The following is a 22,403-nucleotide window of genomic DNA, read 5'->3' as shown; positions in this document are numbered from 1 at the left end:
GCAAAAATATCAGACAGATAGTTCAGGTGACTTTTTGCATACGCGTGCACAAAATGTCTGTTCACATTTTAGCGGCTTTTGTTGATTAACTTTGGACTTGTGGCTTATATTTATGTTATCTTTCATACTTAATTGTAGATTATATTTGCAAATTTGAAAACAAAGAACATTAAAAGTTAAGTATGTTATTCTGTTAAATAAAGTTCCCGTGTTTTCGTTGCGAAGAAAAAAATGAGAAAAAGTAAACTTAAAATAGTATATTTTATATCTCGTGTATTCCTTAATGAATTGTCTTAGACATTTATATATGAAATAACGGTTTAGTATAGCATTTAAAAATACGTATTGGTTTGGGTTACTACAATTCGAGCTATACAAAGTAAAAATCGCTGAACAATCCCTCCTGTCAATAACTCACAATGTGTCTTTCAGGTTGTTTCAGCCACACGACACATCACCTTGTATCTTAATTTCATAAATATAAGCTTTACCGTATATTAGTTCACACAACGTTAGCACTTCATAACTGGATCACAAAGCTTCTAAATAATGTTTTTTTTCATTGTGGTTTAGGAATTTTTCTCTACTGTTTATATAACATGGAGGGTTATCTAATGGAAGTTTATTTTCCAGATTTGTGCTGTATTCGTAAAATGTTTGTACTCTCGGTAATTCATAATCTCTACTTCAGTGTATAGTTTACTTTAATTGGCTACTTAAGGCTAATATTCCTTTCCGTTTGTGTTATTTTCTCAACAACAGGTTGCACAAGGTTTTAACAATTCACACTCACAATCACACTAACATATACACACATATGATATAAATGATCTTTCTGTGAGTTTATTTTATTATCACAGTGCTTACAAAGATTTCCTGTTAATTTTCGTCGTTTTCTTTCTGTAACATTTCAGTTTGTTTATATTAGATATCATAACCTCTAAACCAAGAGGAAGTTTCTATTTTCCTTCATATTTTTACAGCCATCAGATCAATTTTTTTTTCATAAAGGTTAAACGTGTACTGTTTACGGAAGGGAAACTCAACTCTTTAGATCTTCAAGGTCATAAACAACTCACTTAATTTCTCAGAAGTTTAAAGTCGTTTTTTCTTTTTGTCGTGTTTTTTTTCCCGGCTTTTTTCAACAATTCCATTGACTTTTAATATATGAAGAAAACCCATATCTTAAGATTTTGGGTTTCATGATAAGTTCTTACAGCATTACTTCAAATATGTTTAGGTTTCGAGAACCTTATAGTTTAACCACTTGATGATGAAAAAAGGTGTAGAAAAATGCGTATGCCCATAATTGTTTTAGTCTCTACGAATAATTAACAGCTATGAAAACAGCCTTAAAGGCAGAGCAATTGTGATGAAAAAAAAACCTTTTACAGAAAATTATAAACCTGTATTTTATAATATATTTTTAAATATTGCCTCAATTTGTTATACAAGGAAAGCTCTAGGTTATCGCAAAATTATAATTTTATATTTTAAATTACCATTAATGATATTTTCATATCTGTTTCATATCAACAGTGGGTTATGTTAACATTTTACATATGCTGACTCGAGAAGTCAAACTTGACCTTATATAAATACATTAATTATCAATTGTCATCACTATTTGATTCAAGAGAGGGAAAATGAAGTAAGTAAATCAGTAACAAGCGTACAAATTTTAATATTATGTGAAATCATTTGAAATAACTGAAATCAAAATATGTTTCGAACTACATCGTCACTTTAAGGCAGCTTAACACAAAATACAAATATTTAGCTATCTATGAACAATTTTTTTCTTACTTTTATTTCCAAAACCATGTATTCAATATTTTCATGACCGAATGTTTCCCTGGCGAATTCAACAAATGCTAACAGAATATAAATGGCAAACTATTTTTTCAAGTTTGGATAGTGTAATAAATGTATATTTTTAGGGACATATTAGAAGTTCTAAGACGATATCCCGGTTAGACCGAATCATTTTCGATATGTAACGTGATAGTCTTGAATCAATCCACTTTAAAACCTTTCTTCAGCTAATCCAACAATACTTAGAATCCATTCTCAAAAGCTAGATTTTCATTTTATTAAAAGTCAAGCTAATAATATATTTAAATACTGCACTTATATATTTTTCATTTAGTCTTTATCTTACCAAAATAGCCAGATATTCTACAAAAGAAATTGTATGTTTCACTTCTTGTACTCACAAAACATATAACTTAATCATATTGAAAATCGTGTTTCAGAAGTTGTATAGTAAATCTAAAGAGCTGGAAGGGATGTACGACATTATTACATACTCGCAAAAATGTAAATCAAGGTATATGTACAAAGTGTAAGTAATATATTTTTAGTTCACAACTTACCAGGAAGTTTTCTAGCTTTAGTTGCTGTTGATTTCTAGAACAAAATTATGTGCACATCAATTTAGTCAATATATATAAAATGATTATTAAAATAGTTGAAGAATTTCTAGTGTAGATATTACTAAAAAGTTGAGTTAGATTGATATTTTCATTATGACAGTTTTTCTTTATAGTAAACTACGAAGTTGTACAACGAGTTATTTATCTCTGTGTACAGCTTATTATCGAAACTCAATTTTTAATGGCATAAGTCTTCAGATATACACCTGAGCCAGTGGAAATTGAATATTGAAATAACAAATTTTGATTATTCGTGGAAACAACCATTTTAACAAACAAATGCAAACAGTCTGATAAACCAGAAAAACTATAAAGATCTTAATTTTCTACGGAGCGAGTAGAAATATAACCAGTTAAGGATATACCATCTATTATAAAATTGTAATGACAGTATTTGAACATTTATAGAATTAATATATTATTCCATAACTTTGAGGTTTCGAGATAAAAACAAATAAAAAGTCATTCAAAATAAAACAATAAATACATCTTGTGTATCTGTGTATGTTGTCTTCAAATTTTTAGCGTCTAGTGGGTTTTTAACTCATTCTGCACATATATTCCGTAGTTAAGTGGTAAAATCAGTGGATGTATGACTCGAAAAGACTATCGATAGACGTTCTTGTTAGAGTACAGATTGTAGAGCTTCAAGCTTTGTAACAAAGAAAAACGATTGTTCCATGAGCACAATATTTATAAAAGAAAGTGAAATGTTACACAACGACAGTATAATTGCATAGCAACAATTATATAATTAAAAATATTTCCTCATCTTTAAAAAGGAGTGATCAAAATTTACACAGAAGCCTTAGATGATACAAACTGTGATTAATGGTCTTACAGATTTAGAATTGTAGCATCTTATAATCTTAAGTTACATATTAAGATTTGCATCATAAGAGATAATCTTAATTTCTATTGTATAAAATATTATTTATTACTTATTTTAGACCTTTCTTGCCTGACACCTCTCATTCACGCTCTATAAACAGACAAAGTTGAGAACAACTTTTTGATCTTCTTACGTCATCTTTGGGTTAACAAAGAAAGTTTGCAATTCTCAGTTCCAAACTATTTCTGTTAGCCTGAAGATGACATAAGAAGGTCGAAACGTTGTTATCTACTCATTTTAATAAAATTTTTAACACCCATAGCAGCCGTCATTTTTACTTCAAAGGAGTTTCTCGACATCACGAACAACAAACATAAGTCCAAGGTCACGATTATAAATCTTTGACAGCCTTGTTAACTTCACGTCGTGTTTGTTTCAGCTATTTACATGAAATAACTAAATATCTGGAAGGTGTTTAATTACATCATTTACTACTAATCTCAACCAAGTAAACATCTAAGCGAAAATTATTAAACTCTATACCCGAATTGCCTGAGTGTGTGGATTATTTCCATATTCCATATACCTTGCTATTATTCCTTTTATTATATAGGCTTCTCTATTGTGATAGGCTGTTGCAGTTAGGTTTATGCAACAATTTTTTTTTATCTAATATACCTGAATTGTTATTTTTGTTGTTGTTTGTGTTTTTCCAAAACAATGAAGTCCACTATTGCATGGAACGTTATAATTTTTTTTTTTATCTCTCCCTCTATATTCAAGGTTGGTTCGTGTATTTCATGTATTGTAACTTCTGAGCACTGTTCTTTCTTTATTGGAGGCCCGGCATGGCCAAGCGTGTTAAGACGTGCGACTCGTAATTTGAGGGTCGCGGGTTTGCATCCTCGTCGCGCTAAACATGCTCGCCCTTTCAGCCGTGGGGGCGTTATAATGTTACGATCAATCCCACTAATCGTTGGTAAAAGAGTAGCCCAAGAGTTGGTGGTGGGTGGTGATAACTAGCTGCCTTCCCTCTAGTCTTACACTGCTAAATGAGGGACGGCTAGCGTAGATAGCCCTTGAGTAGCTTTGCGCGAAATTCAAAACAAACAATATTTCTTTATTATATTCATATATCCTCTCTACGTTTTACAAAAGAAACTTTCACTGAAAGATACATATAGTGTTTGTCAATTTCTTTCTGCTTATACTTGGTGTTAATCTTTGTTTGTTATTTATTGTCTGTTCGTGGTATTTATTTTCAAGTGGGTTGTATTAACATATTCTCCTTCTGAATATCTTGTATATTATAAACCTTGTTCATTCTAAAAGCTGTAGAGGGTGTTTTACGAGGTCTGTCACGTATAGATAGATATACATCTATCACGTAATAGCAATGAAAGTTTTCTAGCTAATGGATTATACAGCTCGTTAACAAGCTTTCTTTTAAATCTGTTCGGTAAAATACACATCGTGCGTTCATGTATATAGGTAGTCTGTGTAAAAATATGGGAATAAAATCCTGGCTGTGTATCTAATTGACTGTACTCGTTTAAAAAAAATTGATGTAGATGCTTAAGAAGTATACACTCAAAAGCGTAAGATCTTCCAGGTTTGTGGTTTCAATACATGGCAAAGAAGAAGAGCATTGGCAGAAGCTAAAGGAAAATTTTATAGTGTGGCATAAGTGTTAATAGGTAATTCCACTCATACCTGGTGCAATATCACACTATTCTGTATTGCTAGATATTTTTCAACCGGCAGTAACTTCAGATTGGGAGGTATTGTACAACGTGTAAAGTCGATAGAGTGTAATTGTGAGGAACGAAAATTTAACTCGTGAAAGACTACAGAAAGATTAACTCTTTACAGAGGTGTTTCAATAAAGGTGTGACTTATAATCAAGTAAATGGGTTAGAATAATTGACCAGTAACGTAATTAAATCGTTATCAGTGACGAAAGGATTTGGAGAACTTTCTATGTTCACTAAAGACCTTTTGCGACTTGAGGCTATTAATTGCGAAAGGATAATTACGTGCTGTTGAATACAGACAGTGTGGATAACTGAATATCAGGTCAAGGAGTATTCACGAAATATAGAAAAGGAGATGTGAAGTAATGACACTTTTCAGTGGTGTAACATAAGTATATGTAAATTAAAACAAATGCTTGGAATATGCTGGTTGTAGTTTCAAGCATTTTAGCAAAGTAGTTAATAAGTTATTGAAAGTATATATCTATGACCATATCCTCCAGTGTATTGTTGATGTAAGTCTGGTCCAGAAGTTACAATATTCAAATAATACTTCTGATTCTCTTCTCTTACATATATATTTTACGATATTCAAATAATACCTCTGATTCTCTTCTCTTACATATATATTTTACGATATTCAAATAATACTTCTGATTCTCTTCTCTTACATATATATTTTACGATATTCAAATAATACTTCTGATTCTCTTCTCTTATTAACTACTTTATGTAAGTTATTGAAAGTATATATCTATGACCATATCCTCCAGTGTATTGTTGATGTAAGTCTGGTCCAGAAGTTACAATATTCAAATAATACTTCTGATTCTCTTCTCTTACATATATATTTTACGATATTCAAATAATACCTCTGATTCTCTTCTCTTACATATATATTTTACGATATTCAAATAATACTTCTGATTCTCTTCTCTTACATATATATTTTACGATATTCAAATAATACTTCTGATTCTCTTCTCTTACATATATATTTTACGATATTCAAATAATACTTCTGATTCTCTTCTCTTACATATATATTTTACGATATTCAAATAATACTTTTGATTCTCTTCTCTTACATATATATTTTACGATATTTGAATAATACTTCTGATTCTCTTCTCTTACATATATATTTTACGATATTCGAATAATACTTCTGATTCTCTTCTCTTACATATATATTTTACGATATTCAAATAATACTTCTGATTCTCTTCTCTTACTTATATATTTTAATGTCTAGCTAAATCACAAATAAAATAGATCATTATCAACTGAAAGAAGAATGAAACATTTTACTAGTTATATGTAAACCACATCTACATGAGGAGTGGTATTAAACAGCTTCTAGCCGAGTACAGAATGGTAAAGACAAAATAAATCGATAATTATTGTTCAGTGTAGAATGAATATGGTATCATTCATAAAGGGATTTATCATGATATCAGATGAAACGATATGTCTTCGGAAATTATGGTCCACCTACAGTTCAAATGTTGATTATTGATTGGTTAGTTGTTCTTTGATAAAAAGAAAGGTACACAATGAACCAGCTGCACTCTGCCTACCATGAATATTGAAATCTCATTTTTAGTGTTCTAAGCTTGCAGACTCTTCGCTGAACCGATAAGGGAGAGGGTATCAATGCTCAACTTGTCAAAACTTTTATTGTGAGGGTTGATGGACGTAACAATACTTCCAATGTGTGTGCCTTTTTATGTTTAGAATGTCATTACACTATTTGTAAATTTAGAAACATGAAAAACGAGTTGTATAAAATATAGAACCCATAATAGAGAATAGGAGAGATTAAAGAATACGCAACGAGTAAAATATTTATTTAAAGAGAAAGTGGAGAACTAAATAAAAAGTCGACACGTGCTCTGAAGATGATAAATTAGTAATAGATGCATTTGACTAAATTCCAAGGAAAGTGAAGACTAGATCATAAGAAGTTGTTGTTGTTTTGAATTAAGCACAAAGCTACACAATGGGCTATTTGTGCTCTGCCCACCACGGGTATCGAAATCCGGATTTTAGCGTTGTAAATCCGCAGACATACTGCTGAGCCACTGGGGGGCAGATCATAAGAAGAAACAACAACATAGGAACGGTCAGGTAAGTTAAGTGAAAAATTGTTAGGATGAAATTCAAATATACCTCCCATGACACACAAGAGAGTCTCTAATAGCGAATTGAATGATGTTAGAGCAGATATCTTTTACTCAATGGACGGACTGAATGAAGTTTAGATCATTGATGGCTTGAAGACAAGGTAGGAATCTCTATAACAAAAACAGATGGCAATACATCCTTGCAGTAGGAACTTATTCTACTGAAAGAAATTTAGATATGCACAAATAATAAAATAACAGGACAAAATGCTTAAAGATAAAAACTACCAATATGAAACTCATCAACTGAGCTGAATGTAACCAGTCACTAATGACTAGTAAATGTTTACTGGAAAACACATTCCACCGAAATATCACAAAGTTCACCTTTTTTTCTGAATCCACTCTCTAACTTTTGAATAAAGTAAGCCTTGCATAGTGATGAAAGAAAGTAGAATATGTGGATCAAATGTATATTACTTTAATAATTGCTATGGTTTAACATACTTTCAGGGTTAGGATATTTGAAAATGTGTCAAAAGAATATCTTACTGCCAGTAAATGTAAAAAATATTTTCTAATCAGAACAATCAGAAGTTAACCATTGTACATCTCAGGAAGAAAGTTATCATTTCCAAGATTATCCACCGAATTAAAGAGACTTTAAGTAATCAGTTTTATTGTTGTTTCTACTAGAGGGAAACTTTATGACAGCAACTGAAGTCAGTTGCAACGGTATTTAACAATTAAATTTAATTAAAAGTCTATTGGCATATTATACTACAACACTTTAACATTTAAATAACTCTCTTTCACGTTGAAAACATTACAGCAATTAAAGATTCATGAAAACATGCATTTATTTTCGTACCCTTCTTGTACTGTTAGTATCAGTTTTTATCTTTTATTCAATTAACTAAAAAGACTGCAATTTATTCAATGTAATGTGTTTGCTGGAAAGTAACAGAATCTTAAGAAAACTGAGTGTTTCTAGAGTCAGGTACAAGTGCTCCAGTTATTTTATGTTTCAAATTTCTACTTGTGTATTTCTACTGCGACAGATGGCGTTATATAAATGCTTGCATTTCGTTTTCTCGTAATAATTTTTATGCCTGCAAATACATAGTTTCTTGAGTAAATACCTTAAATGCAACTGAAAATATTAGAAATTGTAAGTAATTCTTTCCTTCAAACGAAAATATTCCAGTATTTAGAAATTAACGTGGATCTTAAAAATCTATATTGAATGCTTTTCAACCAAGATATAGTTGTCAACACTATTCTGTATCGTGAGATAAATCAGGAATATTCTTAAATGCAACACGTTGTTTGAGGTAATATCAGTTTTCTTCTACACTTAAAAATGATATACGTGAACTTGTATGAGATAGTTAAAATAAGTTTAATGAAATATTAACTTCAGTTTTCTGCCTTTTTTAGTTTACCAAATTCCAGTTTATTTCTAAATCATTGTTAAATTACGTCCACAAAAATAACATTTTCAGTTATTTCCTATAATAATCTTGCAAGTTAATTAGTATTCTGGTTTGTTTCTTTATGTTTTAAATTGGTGAACGTTTTACCAAACATGTTTTCATCTCCTAGTAGAATACATTTCATTCAGTGCTGCTTCAGTCACATTATAAATATAGTTAGTTATCCTACAATGACAAATTTCATTTCTGAAGTTGTTTTTAATTCAGTGTACTATGAAATGAAGTAAATTTGTGGCTGCGAACATCTGAGACAGTATCAAGCGAGAGGTTAGTAAATTTCATTATTTTTATTAATATTCTATTTGTAATCAACTTTCTTCAAATTATACATTAACTGACAACTTTAACACGATATTTAGTCTTGATTTAATCTGGTAGTTATCAACGTCTTCAGGGTATATTGTGTAACACACGTTAACAATATTTAACTATAATTTTTAGACTGAAGACAAATGTCAAGAATAGTAAGTTGAAAAGAGACTGTTCCGTCAGCATTGTAAGTTACTTCACATTTCTTAAATGCTTCCCCAATGTCTTTCAAGAATTTGTCGAAATTTTCCAAAGGTATTTGTTTAACAGTTTCTTCTGGCAAAACGGACACCTGGAAATGTGCAAATGGTTAAAAAATTCTTACTGTGTGTAAATATAAAGAATATTCAACAATCAAGATACTTTTATGTTCACCATTTCACTCCTAAGTAAGGATATTTTCATTTCCTGGATCATCCACCGAATTAAAAAGACATTTAATAGTCATTTTATTGCTTATCTGTACCAGAGAGAAACTTCAGATCAATCAGTGAAACGAGCTGGAAACAAAACTAAAAATGAATTTAACTGAAAATATATAATAACATATTACACTAGAATACTGTAGCATTGAAAAATTGTCACTTTTAAGTTAAAAACAGCACAACAATTAAATTCCCAGGGAAGCATGTTTAAGTTTGTCGTACATGTTAGAACGTTTCTTTTGGTTTTTATTTTATTTTTTAATCAAGAAATCTGATATTTATTAAATGTAACATGATTATAAGGAAATAATAAAGTTGAAAGCATTTTCAGTGTTCCTTAACTTATATGTTAACGCTTTCGTTAGGTTGGTTAGAAATTTCTCCTTATATCATATAATATAAAACATTTACCGTGTCAAATAGTGTAATATGTTCTTTCCTTCCTCTTTATGCTTTGTTTGTTTGTTTATGAATATTGCGCAAAGCTACGCGAGGGCTATCTGCGCTAGCCGTCCCTAACTTAGCTGTGTAAGACTAGAGAGAGGACATCTGGTCATCATCACCCACCGCTTGGGCTACTCTTTTATCAATGAAAGTGGAATTGACCGTAACATAATGACGCCCCTACGGCTGAAAAAGCGAGAATTTTTGGTGTAAGGGAGATTCAAGCCCTCGACACTCAGATTACGAATCGAATGCCTTAACCTACGTGGCCATGCCGGGCCTCCTCTTTATGCTAATTTCGTTACTGAATAGAATTGGTTTCTTAGTTATATTAATTAAGTACAACAGTGTAAGAAAGATAATTTAAAAGTAACTAAATTAGGCTTTTAACACTATTTGTCTATTACTTAAATGCATAATATACACTTAAGTGATTCTAATAATAACAATTCATAAACTATAAACAATATAAATGTTAGTGAACAGGATAACATACAGATAAATATTAACTTTTTATCAGACTTTGTGTCCAGCACAAAAAAAGGCAATTATTACATTAATTATCACCGATTAGCTATATCAGTATATACATTCACGTTTTAAGTCAACTCTAAAACTGCTATAACGTAAAACCGACGAATATTATTAGTAAAGAACATGTTACTGAAAATAACAAAAAAATAAAAGATGTTAAGAAAAAGGTTGTAAATTTCTAAATTTTACTGATCCTTTCACCAAAAGTATTTCGTCAACAATAGAAGTTACCCTGTATTACTTCAGTTGTTAACTTTTGTTTTTGAGTTAGTTGGATGAATCTTTGTGCTCGAACTCGGTTTATATCTATGGTACAAAAATACAGCCATCATGTGTAGGACTTCAACGTCACTGGATCTTAATTGCATGTTGTGTTTATGGCATACTTGTAATATCTGAGACGCTTTATTTAAAACTAAGTTCTTATCCCTGACGAATTCACTGAAACCTGGTGCATGTACTCTTGTGTTACGTACAGATGTCTTAAAACAAATTGGCAGTATTGGAGGACCTAGATCAATACATGGGACCTTTGAACTCCATTGTGAAGTTTGGTTCCTTTATGCCAGTTTTATCAATTTTGGTAAAATAATGAAATTCTAATCCATGTTCTTCTCCAGCTTTTTTTTGTATTATCAATAGCTTCTGATGAAATCAAGCTGTCTATGTAGATCAGACATAAATTCAGTCTAGTAAAGTACTTAGTTTTTTAATAGCTAGACTAACTAGGAGTATTGATTTATAATTAATTTATCAGTTTGGTGCCCTTTGTGTTATCGAATATTTAGTCATTATCGCAATGATATTTAAATTTAGCGTGAAGAGGATTTTATACTTATTTTTAAATCAGATTAGGTAACAATGTAATACAGAAACATGTATGTCAGACGTTTTTAAAAACTGTATTAATAAAACTGATATTATTGCAAGAATCTAATAAAACTTTATTGAAAGATACAAACCGGATGGCTTCACATGGTATCTAACACATGAAAAGCGTGACACCAGAAGAATTATCTTCAACTACTTTTTGTACTTATGCAGCAGTTACTCACGATGTGATAATTTATAAACAATTATGACTTGAGACTTTAATTTTAACTTTCGGAGTTTTGTTTTCTTATTTCTTTAATATTTATTAGACTTTACTTCTCTCCGTGGAAACGTACTGTGATTATTTTTAAAATGACAAATATTTGTATTTAACTAAACAAGATGTACGCATGTTTAAGTGATTGAAAAATATATCACAATTAGAACTTAGAATTGTGAGATCATCACAGTTAGATTTCTGTTTTGATACAATTAACAATAAGAATTCGTATCCAAAATGTTTTATTCAAGCACATACATAATTAATACCATACTTACCCACCAACGCTTTTTTTAATCGAAAGTAAAAGATTCCAACTTTGAATTTACAGCAATGATGATAAATCCACATTCTTCTGCTAATTTCTTGATTTCATTACAATAATCTGTCGACATTTGAGTAACAGGAACATATTTTTCTATCCCCTGTTATAAAATAGAATGATTTGAACATTTTGTGTACTTTGTCTGTGTCAGTGAAAGCATTAAAATATTAATTTAAACAGTTTATCGAGTTAATGAAAATACATTGATCGATATTGTTTGCATTGACTTTATTATGCCCGCAACATACCCCACACATCCTAAGATGAATAAAATACAATGCTTTATTTCAATTTTTTTTTTAACACTGATACGTTTCGTTATAAAATTGCCATATTGGTCTAAAAAAGATGTTATTTGCAGTTAATAAAGTTACCTGTCGTCATCCTCAATATTGAACTACTGTTCTGAAACTACCCTAAAACCAAACTTTTATTCTAATATGTTAACTGTCATTTTTATGACGATCTCGTACTTTAAAGTGAGGCAAATGTTTTACGTTATTGCTTGGAGTCTTAAGGGATAGAGCTATTTCTAAATAACTTATTGAAATACGATTTGTATATGTTTTAAACGACAATCAAGTGTACCGTTAGATAAACAAGCAACTAGCAAATATTCTGGAGTACGTTTTGAACTGTTACTGCAACTGTTCCAGGTTTATGTATAATGTCAAATTGTCCTAAATTGAGCTTAAAAATTGGGAAATTATAAGCAAGCTGATCTTTTAGTTCGATTTATAGACGATGATATAAATAAGTCAGAAATTAAAGCCACTTGAGAAATACATAGATTGTTGAAAATACCTAATTATATAGTACTGGCTTATATATATTATTTGACAAATATAACCTTCTAACATAACATAAACTGATTTAAAAGAGTCATTGAAGTAATATACATTAATGTTTATCTACCAGTGGTATAGCAATAAATTATAACGCTAAAACTTGGGTTACGATCCTTTTTTGGGTACAACATATATAAATATAACTACCCTCTGTGAGGTTGATTACGTTGCTTTGATCATAAAAACAAATAAAACTTTGAAATGATATTAAAATAAATACACAATATACATATTATACACATAAATCAATATAAATTTGAGAAATATCAATATTACGATAAAGTACTGTTTCCACTCTTCATTCTTTGACATCTCTAACCAAACAGAAAACTGAGGAGATGATGCTATACTAAATGATAGGAGGTTATTTCCTATCATTAATATACCACGAAGAATGTTTAGAAATTTTCTAAAACTTTTGACAAAGTGAAGGAAAGGATAGCAAAGACTTTGTCAAAGATCTTGGCCCATTGCGAAGGAGTCCTAAAAGGAAAAATGAATGAATGATGTATTAGATTTCTAAACAATATAAGCTAAACATTTATTTTGAAATCGGCTGATTCATATATCAAAATAATTTTCGAATTAACAGCCCATTGCACACTATGTATATATTTGGATAACACTGGGAAAAAATTTTAATATTAACATTATTTCAAAGATATAATTTGGATACTTTTTTCTGATAAGTGAGTAAATCTACTTAAAGGATACGGGTGCAATTCGTTCCTCATTTTGCCACACGTACTCTCATAATTTGATCAGCACAAGAAAGTTTTCTGAAAGTTGTATATTATAAATATCAGCAAATTTATAAGTACATCTTCGTGTTAAAATAGCAATCTTATTTTCTTTTGGAATATATAAACAAATAAAACGGTCTTTGAAACATTATTAAATCATTATCTTCGCAGAACGTAAAAACTAAACAATTTATTCAGTATACAACTTTTAATCGAACACAAATCAACTGAAAAGTGAAGCCATCGTTTTAATTTCAGAAATAAAACGTTATCACAACAAGGTTTAACCTTATCTGTAGACTTATTCGTGAAACTTGGCTCCAGTTTTTTTTATACAGAGCAATATTAGGCTAGCTGCTGTATCAATCGAGAGGAACCTCGCACCAGATTGTAGCATTGTAGGTCCGTAGACATATCGCTGACTAACTGTGGAAATTTTTCTGTAGGAAGACACGTTTGTTCATTATGCGCTATGTACGACAGTTGAATATATATAATCCCCGTATCTGCTCTGTTCATTAAAAAGAAGAAAAATTAAGGTACCTAAATATATCGTGCCTCTTGTTTTTCTGAGAACTATTGTATATATTCGAATGATTTCAAGTTACGTTTAACCTAAAATATCTTTTGTAGACGTAGAAAAGACATACCTCCAAGAAAAAAAACGTTTTTTAGTTTTTCAATTTCTAACGTTAACCTATATATCTTAGTTTATTTTATACTCTTTTATAATAGGGTCACCTAAGTATACATTTACTTGTCACGCTAATTAATATTAGATCATGGATGTAAACTGTTGATGTACATAATACATATATACTAATATATATATATAATATAGACTTTATACGTTGTCGGACACGTTAGCTCTCAAATTATTAACGTTTTATATCTGTTATATAATGAGAAGTTGGGTCCCTAAGCTTCTTTTGATGTTTATTTTATCAGGTAATTTGTGGTTTAGGCTTCTTTTGCACAAGTTACGTAGTCTAGATGTTTCTTTTAAGGGCAGCTTAATTTCACAGTGTGATCAATATTTGTAAAATTTTATACTCTCCGTAAGTCCATATATTCATTTCATACTTCAGCGTACGATTTACTTCATTTTATAAGTCTTGGCTTCTATTTTTGTCACTTTACCTTTTCCTGAATAACAGTTTCACAAGTTTTAATAATTCACATACATGTATATATATATATCAGATACCACTCAGGTGTGGGGGCGTTATAATGTGCCACCCAGTTCAACTATTATTTGGTGAAAAAGTATCCAAATGTTGTAGGTGAGTTGTGATGACTAGCTCCTTCCCTCAATTCTTTGACGACTAAATTATGGACGGCCAGCGCAGATAGCTCTCTTATACTTTTGCGCAAAAATCAAAAATTACAAAAACAAAGACAAACCATACCTTCAACATGTACCGTTTCACCTTTACTTTTAATGTTTTTAGATTTCCAAAAATTTCCCATTTAACCACGTAATCAGAGAATTTTTATATCAATCATTTCTGTACGAACATCTAGCACATTTATTCAATACGCAATAGCTAAGCAAGGCCATTTACCAAGACAATAACCTTAAGTGTACAGAAAAAGTGATTAAAGATTTATTCGCATATCATAACAGTAACATAATTTATAATATTTTTTAATATTGCCTGAACTTTCCTCTAATAAGAAAGATTCAAAGCTGTCACAAAAATTCTGCTTTATATTTAAAAATTACCTTCAATAACATTATCAGCATCTTCATTAACAGTGGTTTATCTCAAAACATTTCATATGCTGCTTTTCAGACATAATGGTTACATAGTTAAATAACATTCCATATGCTGTTTTAGTTAATCTAACTTACACTGTACGCCCAATTCAATATAACAGATAAAAAAATAATAGGAAAAATAAAGTAAGTATATCGGTAACAAATGTATATTATTTAAAAATAAGTATATATCATTTGAAATTATTAATCTCAAGACAAGTTTCATTATTCAAACCATTCAGTTAAACTTCATGAACACAATATATATATTTAAATATATGGCTATTGTTACACATATCTAAAACAATGTTCTCCTTACTTTTGTGTTATATCCAAAACCATGTATTCAATCCTTTCATCATCAAATTTTTCCATGGCGAAGTCAATAAAATCTGATTGAATATCAACGGCAAACATTTTTCTCAAGTTTGGACAGTGTGATAAAAGTATATTTTTAGTAACGTCTTCTGGACCACATCCAAAGTCTAAGACAAACTCACAGTTAGAACCGGCCATCTTTGAAATGTAGTGTAATAATCTTGAATCTGTCCACTCTAAAAGCCCTTTTGGTCTATTCGAACAATACTGAGCAGGTTTTGAATTCATCTAAGAAAGTAAGTCTCCTTTGCATGAAGACGTCATTTTAATAATATGTAAATCCTGTACTTCTAAGTTTTCTATTAAATATTTAGCTTACATTAACAACATTCTATACAAAATAAACTGTATGTTTTACTCTTCGTACTCAAAGAGAATGTAATTCGTTTATATTAAAAATTATGGTTGAAAATTGTCGTAGTAATTTGAAAAGGTATAACTGAAAATATACGTATAAACGTATACAATCTATTCTAAGATCACTTCTCACTAGGAAGTCTTCTAAATTTCGTTCTTATTAATTTCAGCACAAAGGTATGTGCTCTGTGTGATCCAGTATAAAGGAACCCTGGATTTAATTTCCTAATCTCAGTAACTAAAGACTTATTCAAGTTCTAAGACTTTTTATAAAACGTGATGAAACCTACGAAGTTATTGAACACAATTTGTAACCTCTTTATATCATTATAGGTTTACTAGTTAAGTCACCGTAAATGTATATAAAGTGGATAATGATACAATAAAAACTGAATAACGTGCGTATACTAATAAGAAAATTTACATTATGGTAACCATGAGAGCCAGAATGGTTTCTTTGAAACACTGCTGGTCAATAGGGATTTGTTCAAATTATGACTGGACTAGCAGGACCATAGTGGATATCTATACAGCTAAAGTTAACTAAAGGGGGTAGTGGGATCGAATATCCATTCAAACAAACATGCTCGCACTTTCAATTGTGGGAACTTAACAAGTGACGGTCAATCCAACGATTCGTTGGTAAAAAAGTAACTCAAGAGTTGTTAATGGGTCGTAATGACTAGTTGTTTTCTCTTCAGTATTACACTTGTATATTAGGGCGGCTAGCGCAAATATCCCGCGTGTAGCTTTTCGCGAAATTCAAAAACAAACACCCAAGTTAATTAAAGGAGATACAAAAAGGTTGCACTAAAACTATGAACGGCTTAGCAAAGTTCAATGAACACGAATAAAATTAATTATCTCTCACAAAATACCCAGATATCCTGATGTAAATAAAGTGAAAATTAATGAACATTGTATTTATACTGACCACATCTTACGAATAAAAGCCAAGAACAGAAAATCATCACTTGCGAAATGAGATGCTTACAGAAAGCTGTTAACACAACTTGAAGAAATAAAAAAATAAACATAAAGACCAGAGAAATGGTTGTAATAGCTCCAATCAGTAATACATTGAGAAGCAAAGAATTAAGTAGTTTGTCCACATAGTTAGAATGCAGTCTGATCACATTTCAACAATTTGTGACAATCAATATAAATATCGTGGTTTTATGATCAAAGTACGTTCTTTGTCACTTAGATTTTCTAATGTTCGTGTTATAAGTTCACTCCATATAATAGTCATGGAGACACCTCTCTTTATTGCATATTAAAAGCCTCTAGTTCTCCATATGAGTATTCTAAGCAAAATACGCCTTCTTTAAGTGTTACCTACTATACAATTATTTTCAGATGTGTATTTATTAAATCTTTTAAGCATATCCTTGTTAACTGTCAACACTATTTTTTTGTTCACCATTATTTAATGCTACAAATGCGTGTTGGATTTCATTCCCCATTTTCTTCACAATGTAAAAATCTTTGGTTCTTAAACACCATTAACAATCACTTTAATATAAACTAGCGTTTCTGTATTTTGAAAAAAATGTATTCATTTGCTTTGGTATTATGGTTTAATCATCAAGGAATGATCTTTATCTATCAGATTTTATATTGTTCGTGTCATAAATTGATTCTTTATAATGGTCAGACAATCACCTCTCTTGAATACACATTTAGCACCTTTATTCTACATGTAAGGATTCCACAAATTTCTGTTTTGTCACTTCTCTTCTATATCTTGTGTTTCTGAAACACCAAAACCTCTACTTTCATAATACATTTTTCGGTATACTGGTGATAATACCATAGTAACTACATTCTTCTCCATGTTATCTTAAGACAGTGTTTTCTTCAAATAACAGTTAATTACTTTCTTATCTGAGGTAGACACTAGTAGCTGACAGACAATACAAATAAGACTATAACTATTCTATTTGGTGAAAAAATATTTAGTTATCTATGTAAGGAGCTGAAACCAAGGGTGTGAAGTAATTACTATCTAACAACGAAAGTTCAATAAGCAAAACCAAATTTAAGTATTTATATAAAAGCAAGCATTATAATGTAGTAAGAGAAATCATCCCCATATTAATTAATTTTAATATATTTTCGTTTTATGAATTTATATTTAAGAACTAACAACAAATAACGTTTGAAAAACTACAGTGATGAATATATTTGTGTTAACAGGAAACTATTCAGTCACTACGTACGACAACAACAAAAAACACGACATAAGGGATTAAAATATTTATAAATATATCTATTGAAACAAGTGTACCGTTAGAATGCTTGTTTGTTTTGAATTTCGCGCAAAGCTACTCAAGGGCCATCTGCGCTTGCCGTCCCATAGCAGTGTAAGACAAGCGGGGAGGCAGCTAGTTATCACCACCCACCGTCAAATCTTGGGCTGCTCTTTTACCAACGAATAGTGGGGTTAACCGTCGCAATATAACGTCCCATGGTGAAAGAGCGAGCATGTTTGGTTTGGCGGAAATTGGAACCCGCGACCCCAAGATTACGAGTAGAACGCATTAACCCACCTGGTCATGCCGAGCCTAGTACCGTTAGGAAGACAGACAAAACAAATAGCGGAATAACTGGAGCAAGTATCGAACCGTTACAACAACTGTTCCAGGTTTATGTATAAGGGGTTGATTCAGAGCTTAAGTTAGGAGATAATAATCTTGATGTTTTATTATTATTATTATTATTATTATTATTATTATTATTATTATTAAAGTTTCTTTTACGATGAAATAAACAAATAAGAAGTTAAAGTAATTTGGTAACAGGTAAAAGAAGTTTTAAACTTATAAAAAGGAGTATAAATATCAGAAATATTAGTTATTACAATGAACTATTGTTTCTTTACTTGTTGCACTGACATTTCTAACCAAACAGAAAATACAGGATCTGAGACCAGACACAGAGAGAGAGGGTTGTATTTTCAGAAAGTTTTGTATATCTTATAAACAGTGAAGACAAAAAAAAAGAAAAACCTTGTCAAACATCTTGTCCCATTCTAGTGGAGTCCTAAGAAAGAAATGTTTAAAATATATTAGATTTTTAAACAATAAGAGTCAAATGTTTCTTTTCAAAAAAGGATATTTCATATATCAAATTTTTTTTCGAATTAACACCCGTGTACACTATAAGCATATATACACAAATACAATTGTTCTAACGTTGGCAACGTGTTCAAGATAGAATTTGGATTTCTTCGCATAAGTGAGTAAAGCTACTTTAGTGGTACCTTATCCATATAATTTGTTCAAAACTACGACAGTTAACTGAAACTTTTATGTCACAAATATCAAGACATGTATAAGTAAATCTCTGTGTTGGAATAAGGCAATCCTATTTTTGTTTATTTTCAGAATTAAAACGTAATCACAACATGATTTTAATCTTATCTATAGAATTATTCGAGAAACTCAGCGCCGTTTTTATTTAGGTTTCTTTGTTTTTATACAAAACAACATTACGCTAACTGTTGTGTTTACAGTGGGGAATCTAACCATGGTTTGTAGCATCGTAAGTCATTAAACATACCGCTGTCCAACAGAACAAAAAAAATATGTGTAGGAAGATACCTCTTTTGTTTATGTTGTACGTACGGCAGTTGAATATATACGATCCCTGTATGTGCTCTCTTTTTAAAGGGTAGAAAATTAAGATACATAAATATATCGTATCCCTTTTGTTCGTTCTATAGAACAGTTGTTTACAAAAAAAAATGTTTGAATATAATATCTCACGTTGGTCGTAAAACACATTTTATGCAGAAACGCGGATAAAAGACATATGTCTCAAAGGAAAGTTTTCAGTTATTGGTTTTCCAACTTTGTCTATATATTTTAATTTAGTTTATTCTCGTTTCTTATGCGTATACATTTACTATTCACATTAATACAAGTTCATACATATAAACTTTAAAGTATCTTATCTCTCTGATTATTAACGCTTTACATTTGTGGAGTAACTGGATACCTAAGTGTTTTATGCTATTTGTTGTAACATAAACCTTTGGTTTAGGCTTCTTTTTCGTTATTTAACTAACCTAAATGATTAATTAAGACCAGTTTAATTTCACAGTTTGGTATTCATTCAAAGTATGTTTATACTCTCGATAAGTGAATAAACTCTATTTCTTTGTATTGTTTTATCTACTTCATTGTCCATGGTTCCTATTCCTTTCCCTCCACGTTTATAACAAGTTGCACAAGTTTCCAGCAATTCACACTAATATACAGACACACATACTTGTGTATATGTACACACATATAGACACACAAATAAAATATAACAGGCCTTCTTTGCGTAACATAGCACTTTGTGTGCTTGTTTATGTTAGATATTATTATATCTCTATCAACAGGAAATGTCTTTCATTTCTCTCTTCAAGTATTCACTACTATCAAGTTAACGTACTTATTTGGAGAGAGTATCTACGATGTTTAAGTGCAGGAAATTCGACTTATTTTCGTCTTGAAGGCCATAAACAACTCGTTTAATTGTTTTGAAGTTTAAAGTCGTTTTTTTTTCTTTTGAAATCTCTCTGTCTTCCATAAGAGTTTCTTTGAGTTGAGATATATTCAGAATATCGCTGTCTTCATGATATACGTATTCATGAATATTCGTTATTGGTTTACTTCAAAAGTTTAGATTTTCCGAAAAACTTTTCAGTTCCCCATTTAATGACAAAATGTTTTATACAAAAATATGTTCATCAATTATCATTTTATTCTGTACGAATACTTAACAACTAAGCACATTTATTCAACCACTTGACAAGACAGTAACTTCAAGTATACAGCAAATGTCATGAAAAAGCTTATTTACAGATCATGAAAGTAACTGTAAATGTGCATTTCACGAAATATATTTTTAATATACGTTACATTAAGAAAGTTCTAAGCCTCGCAAACTAATAATTTTGTGTCTTAATCTTATTATTTTCACAGATGTATTAACTGTGTATTAGTAAAAAAAATTACTTATGCTGACTTGGTGAGTCTAGCCTGATTTTATATGAAGACCTTCGTTACCACTGTACACCAACATTTGATATTACTAATGACGGGAGAAAAAAAGTAGATAAATCAACAATAAACGTACATTGTTTGAAAATATATATATACAAGCAATTAAAATGGCTAAATTTATTTCATTAACAAAACCATCCCATTTAGGTAACTTTTTTCGAACCATATATATATATATGATTATTTGTATGATATATAAAACACAATTCTAGCCTTACTTTTCTCTTATATCTAAAATTATGTATTCAATCCATGGAGCTAAGCTCAAGCCAATCTTGTAGGTCTAAGTGCATGTTTCCAAGACAATTAAACCTGAATCTAACATCGTATTTGTATTACATGCACTATCGGGATATCTGTAGCACCTTATTTTAAACTACGTTTATACACACTTACTTAACTAATATCCTCATCATACCAAACATGTTCGCCCTTTCAGCCGTGTGGTCGTTATAATGGGCAGTCAATCCCACTATTCGTTGATAAAAGAGTTGCCCAAGAGTTGGCAGTGAGTGGTGATGACTAACATCAGTGAGAAATGAGAGCATTCTCACGTAAAGTGATTCTAACTAGACGGATATGCAAGTTTAAGTGATTCTGTTCACGGATGTGAAATATAATCTGATACCATTTAGTTGAAAGAAAATGTCTTTCAAGACAAAGTAAACAGAATGAGAAACTGTACAGACAGGAAATCTTTCCCGTGATCTTTTACGTTATTTGGCGTTATGACAACAAACAGTAAAGGATGACAAGTTCGCTCTTACTTTTGGATCAATCACTTCAATGTGTTTGAAGTGATTATGCTGTAATTTGACGAAATCAAGGGCAAAGACGAATGTGAGACATATTTATGGATCGTAAAGAATGGATTTTCATTAATACTTGCATCTTATGAAAGAAGTGTTATCTTGACTTGGATATTTGTTCCTGGTGGAATCATACCTTTAAAGTATCTCCTCTGAGAAGAGGCTGATAGAGGCTACATACTTAACTAATGGTGTCCCAGTTATTAACTTACCATTATAACTTGAACGTGAACCATAATATTCCAGACTTTAAAATAACAAAAGGACGATAATCATTCACCTGTAATAAAAAAAGACACTTAGGTTGGTATAACTTAATGAACAATGTTCTCATGTCGGTTTTTTATATCTTATGAATATCATGTGACATACATTGTTAACAGGTCCAAAGAACGTTCGTATTTTATCTGCAAACTTTTAACTTTTTATTAGTTCCTGTATACCACATGCATTTCGTCGTGCACTATTTTTTGTTAAATTAAACGTTTTTAAACAACACTTGTAAAATAACACCTCAGATAACCTTTATTTCCACGTTCTAAAATGTTTAACCTTGCATGCTTTTATAATCATTAAATAGCAAAACTTTATGTCAGAAAGACTAGTAATTTAATCATTCCAGAAAGAATTTGTTTTAAATATCATCTAGACTTTCAACTGAATTATAACTTGAGGG

General features: G+C 30.6%; 1 protein-coding gene and 1 long non-coding RNA gene across 5 annotated transcripts in view; one reads left to right on the top strand and one right to left on the bottom strand.

Annotated features, from left to right (window-relative positions):
- Nucleotides 1-8,921: 8,921 nt before the first annotated feature.
- Nucleotides 8,922-22,043, bottom strand: LOC143238950 (uncharacterized). Its single transcript, XM_076479617.1, has 6 exons — nucleotides 21,315-22,043; nucleotides 18,873-18,906; nucleotides 15,446-15,732; nucleotides 12,898-13,104; nucleotides 11,727-11,873; nucleotides 8,922-9,244 (listed from the first exon to the last, which is right to left on the bottom strand). Exons 1-4 carry the CDS (start codon nucleotides 21,464-21,466, stop codon nucleotides 13,020-13,022), a joined length of 558 nt encoding a protein of 185 aa, XP_076335732.1. The 5' UTR covers nucleotides 21,467-22,043; the 3' UTR covers nucleotides 8,922-9,244; nucleotides 11,727-11,873; nucleotides 12,898-13,019.
- LOC143238951 (uncharacterized) overlaps nucleotides 15,610-22,403 on the top strand; it is a 31,813-nt gene continuing 25,019 nt past the window's right edge. For all 4 annotated transcript variants that reach the window (XR_013020854.1, XR_013020853.1, XR_013020851.1 and 1 more), the window contains exon 1: nucleotides 15,610-15,740. This is a non-coding gene — a long non-coding RNA (uncharacterized LOC143238951). The remainder of the gene's footprint in view (nucleotides 15,741-22,403) is intronic.

This window comes from Tachypleus tridentatus, chromosome 13 (assembly GCF_004210375.1).
Source record: "Tachypleus tridentatus isolate NWPU-2018 chromosome 13, ASM421037v1, whole genome shotgun sequence".
NCBI classification, from domain to species: Eukaryota; Metazoa; Arthropoda; class Merostomata; order Xiphosura; family Limulidae; genus Tachypleus; species Tachypleus tridentatus.
Note: the sequence above shows the minus strand (reverse complement) of the source record. Positions and strands in the feature narration are given on the sequence as shown.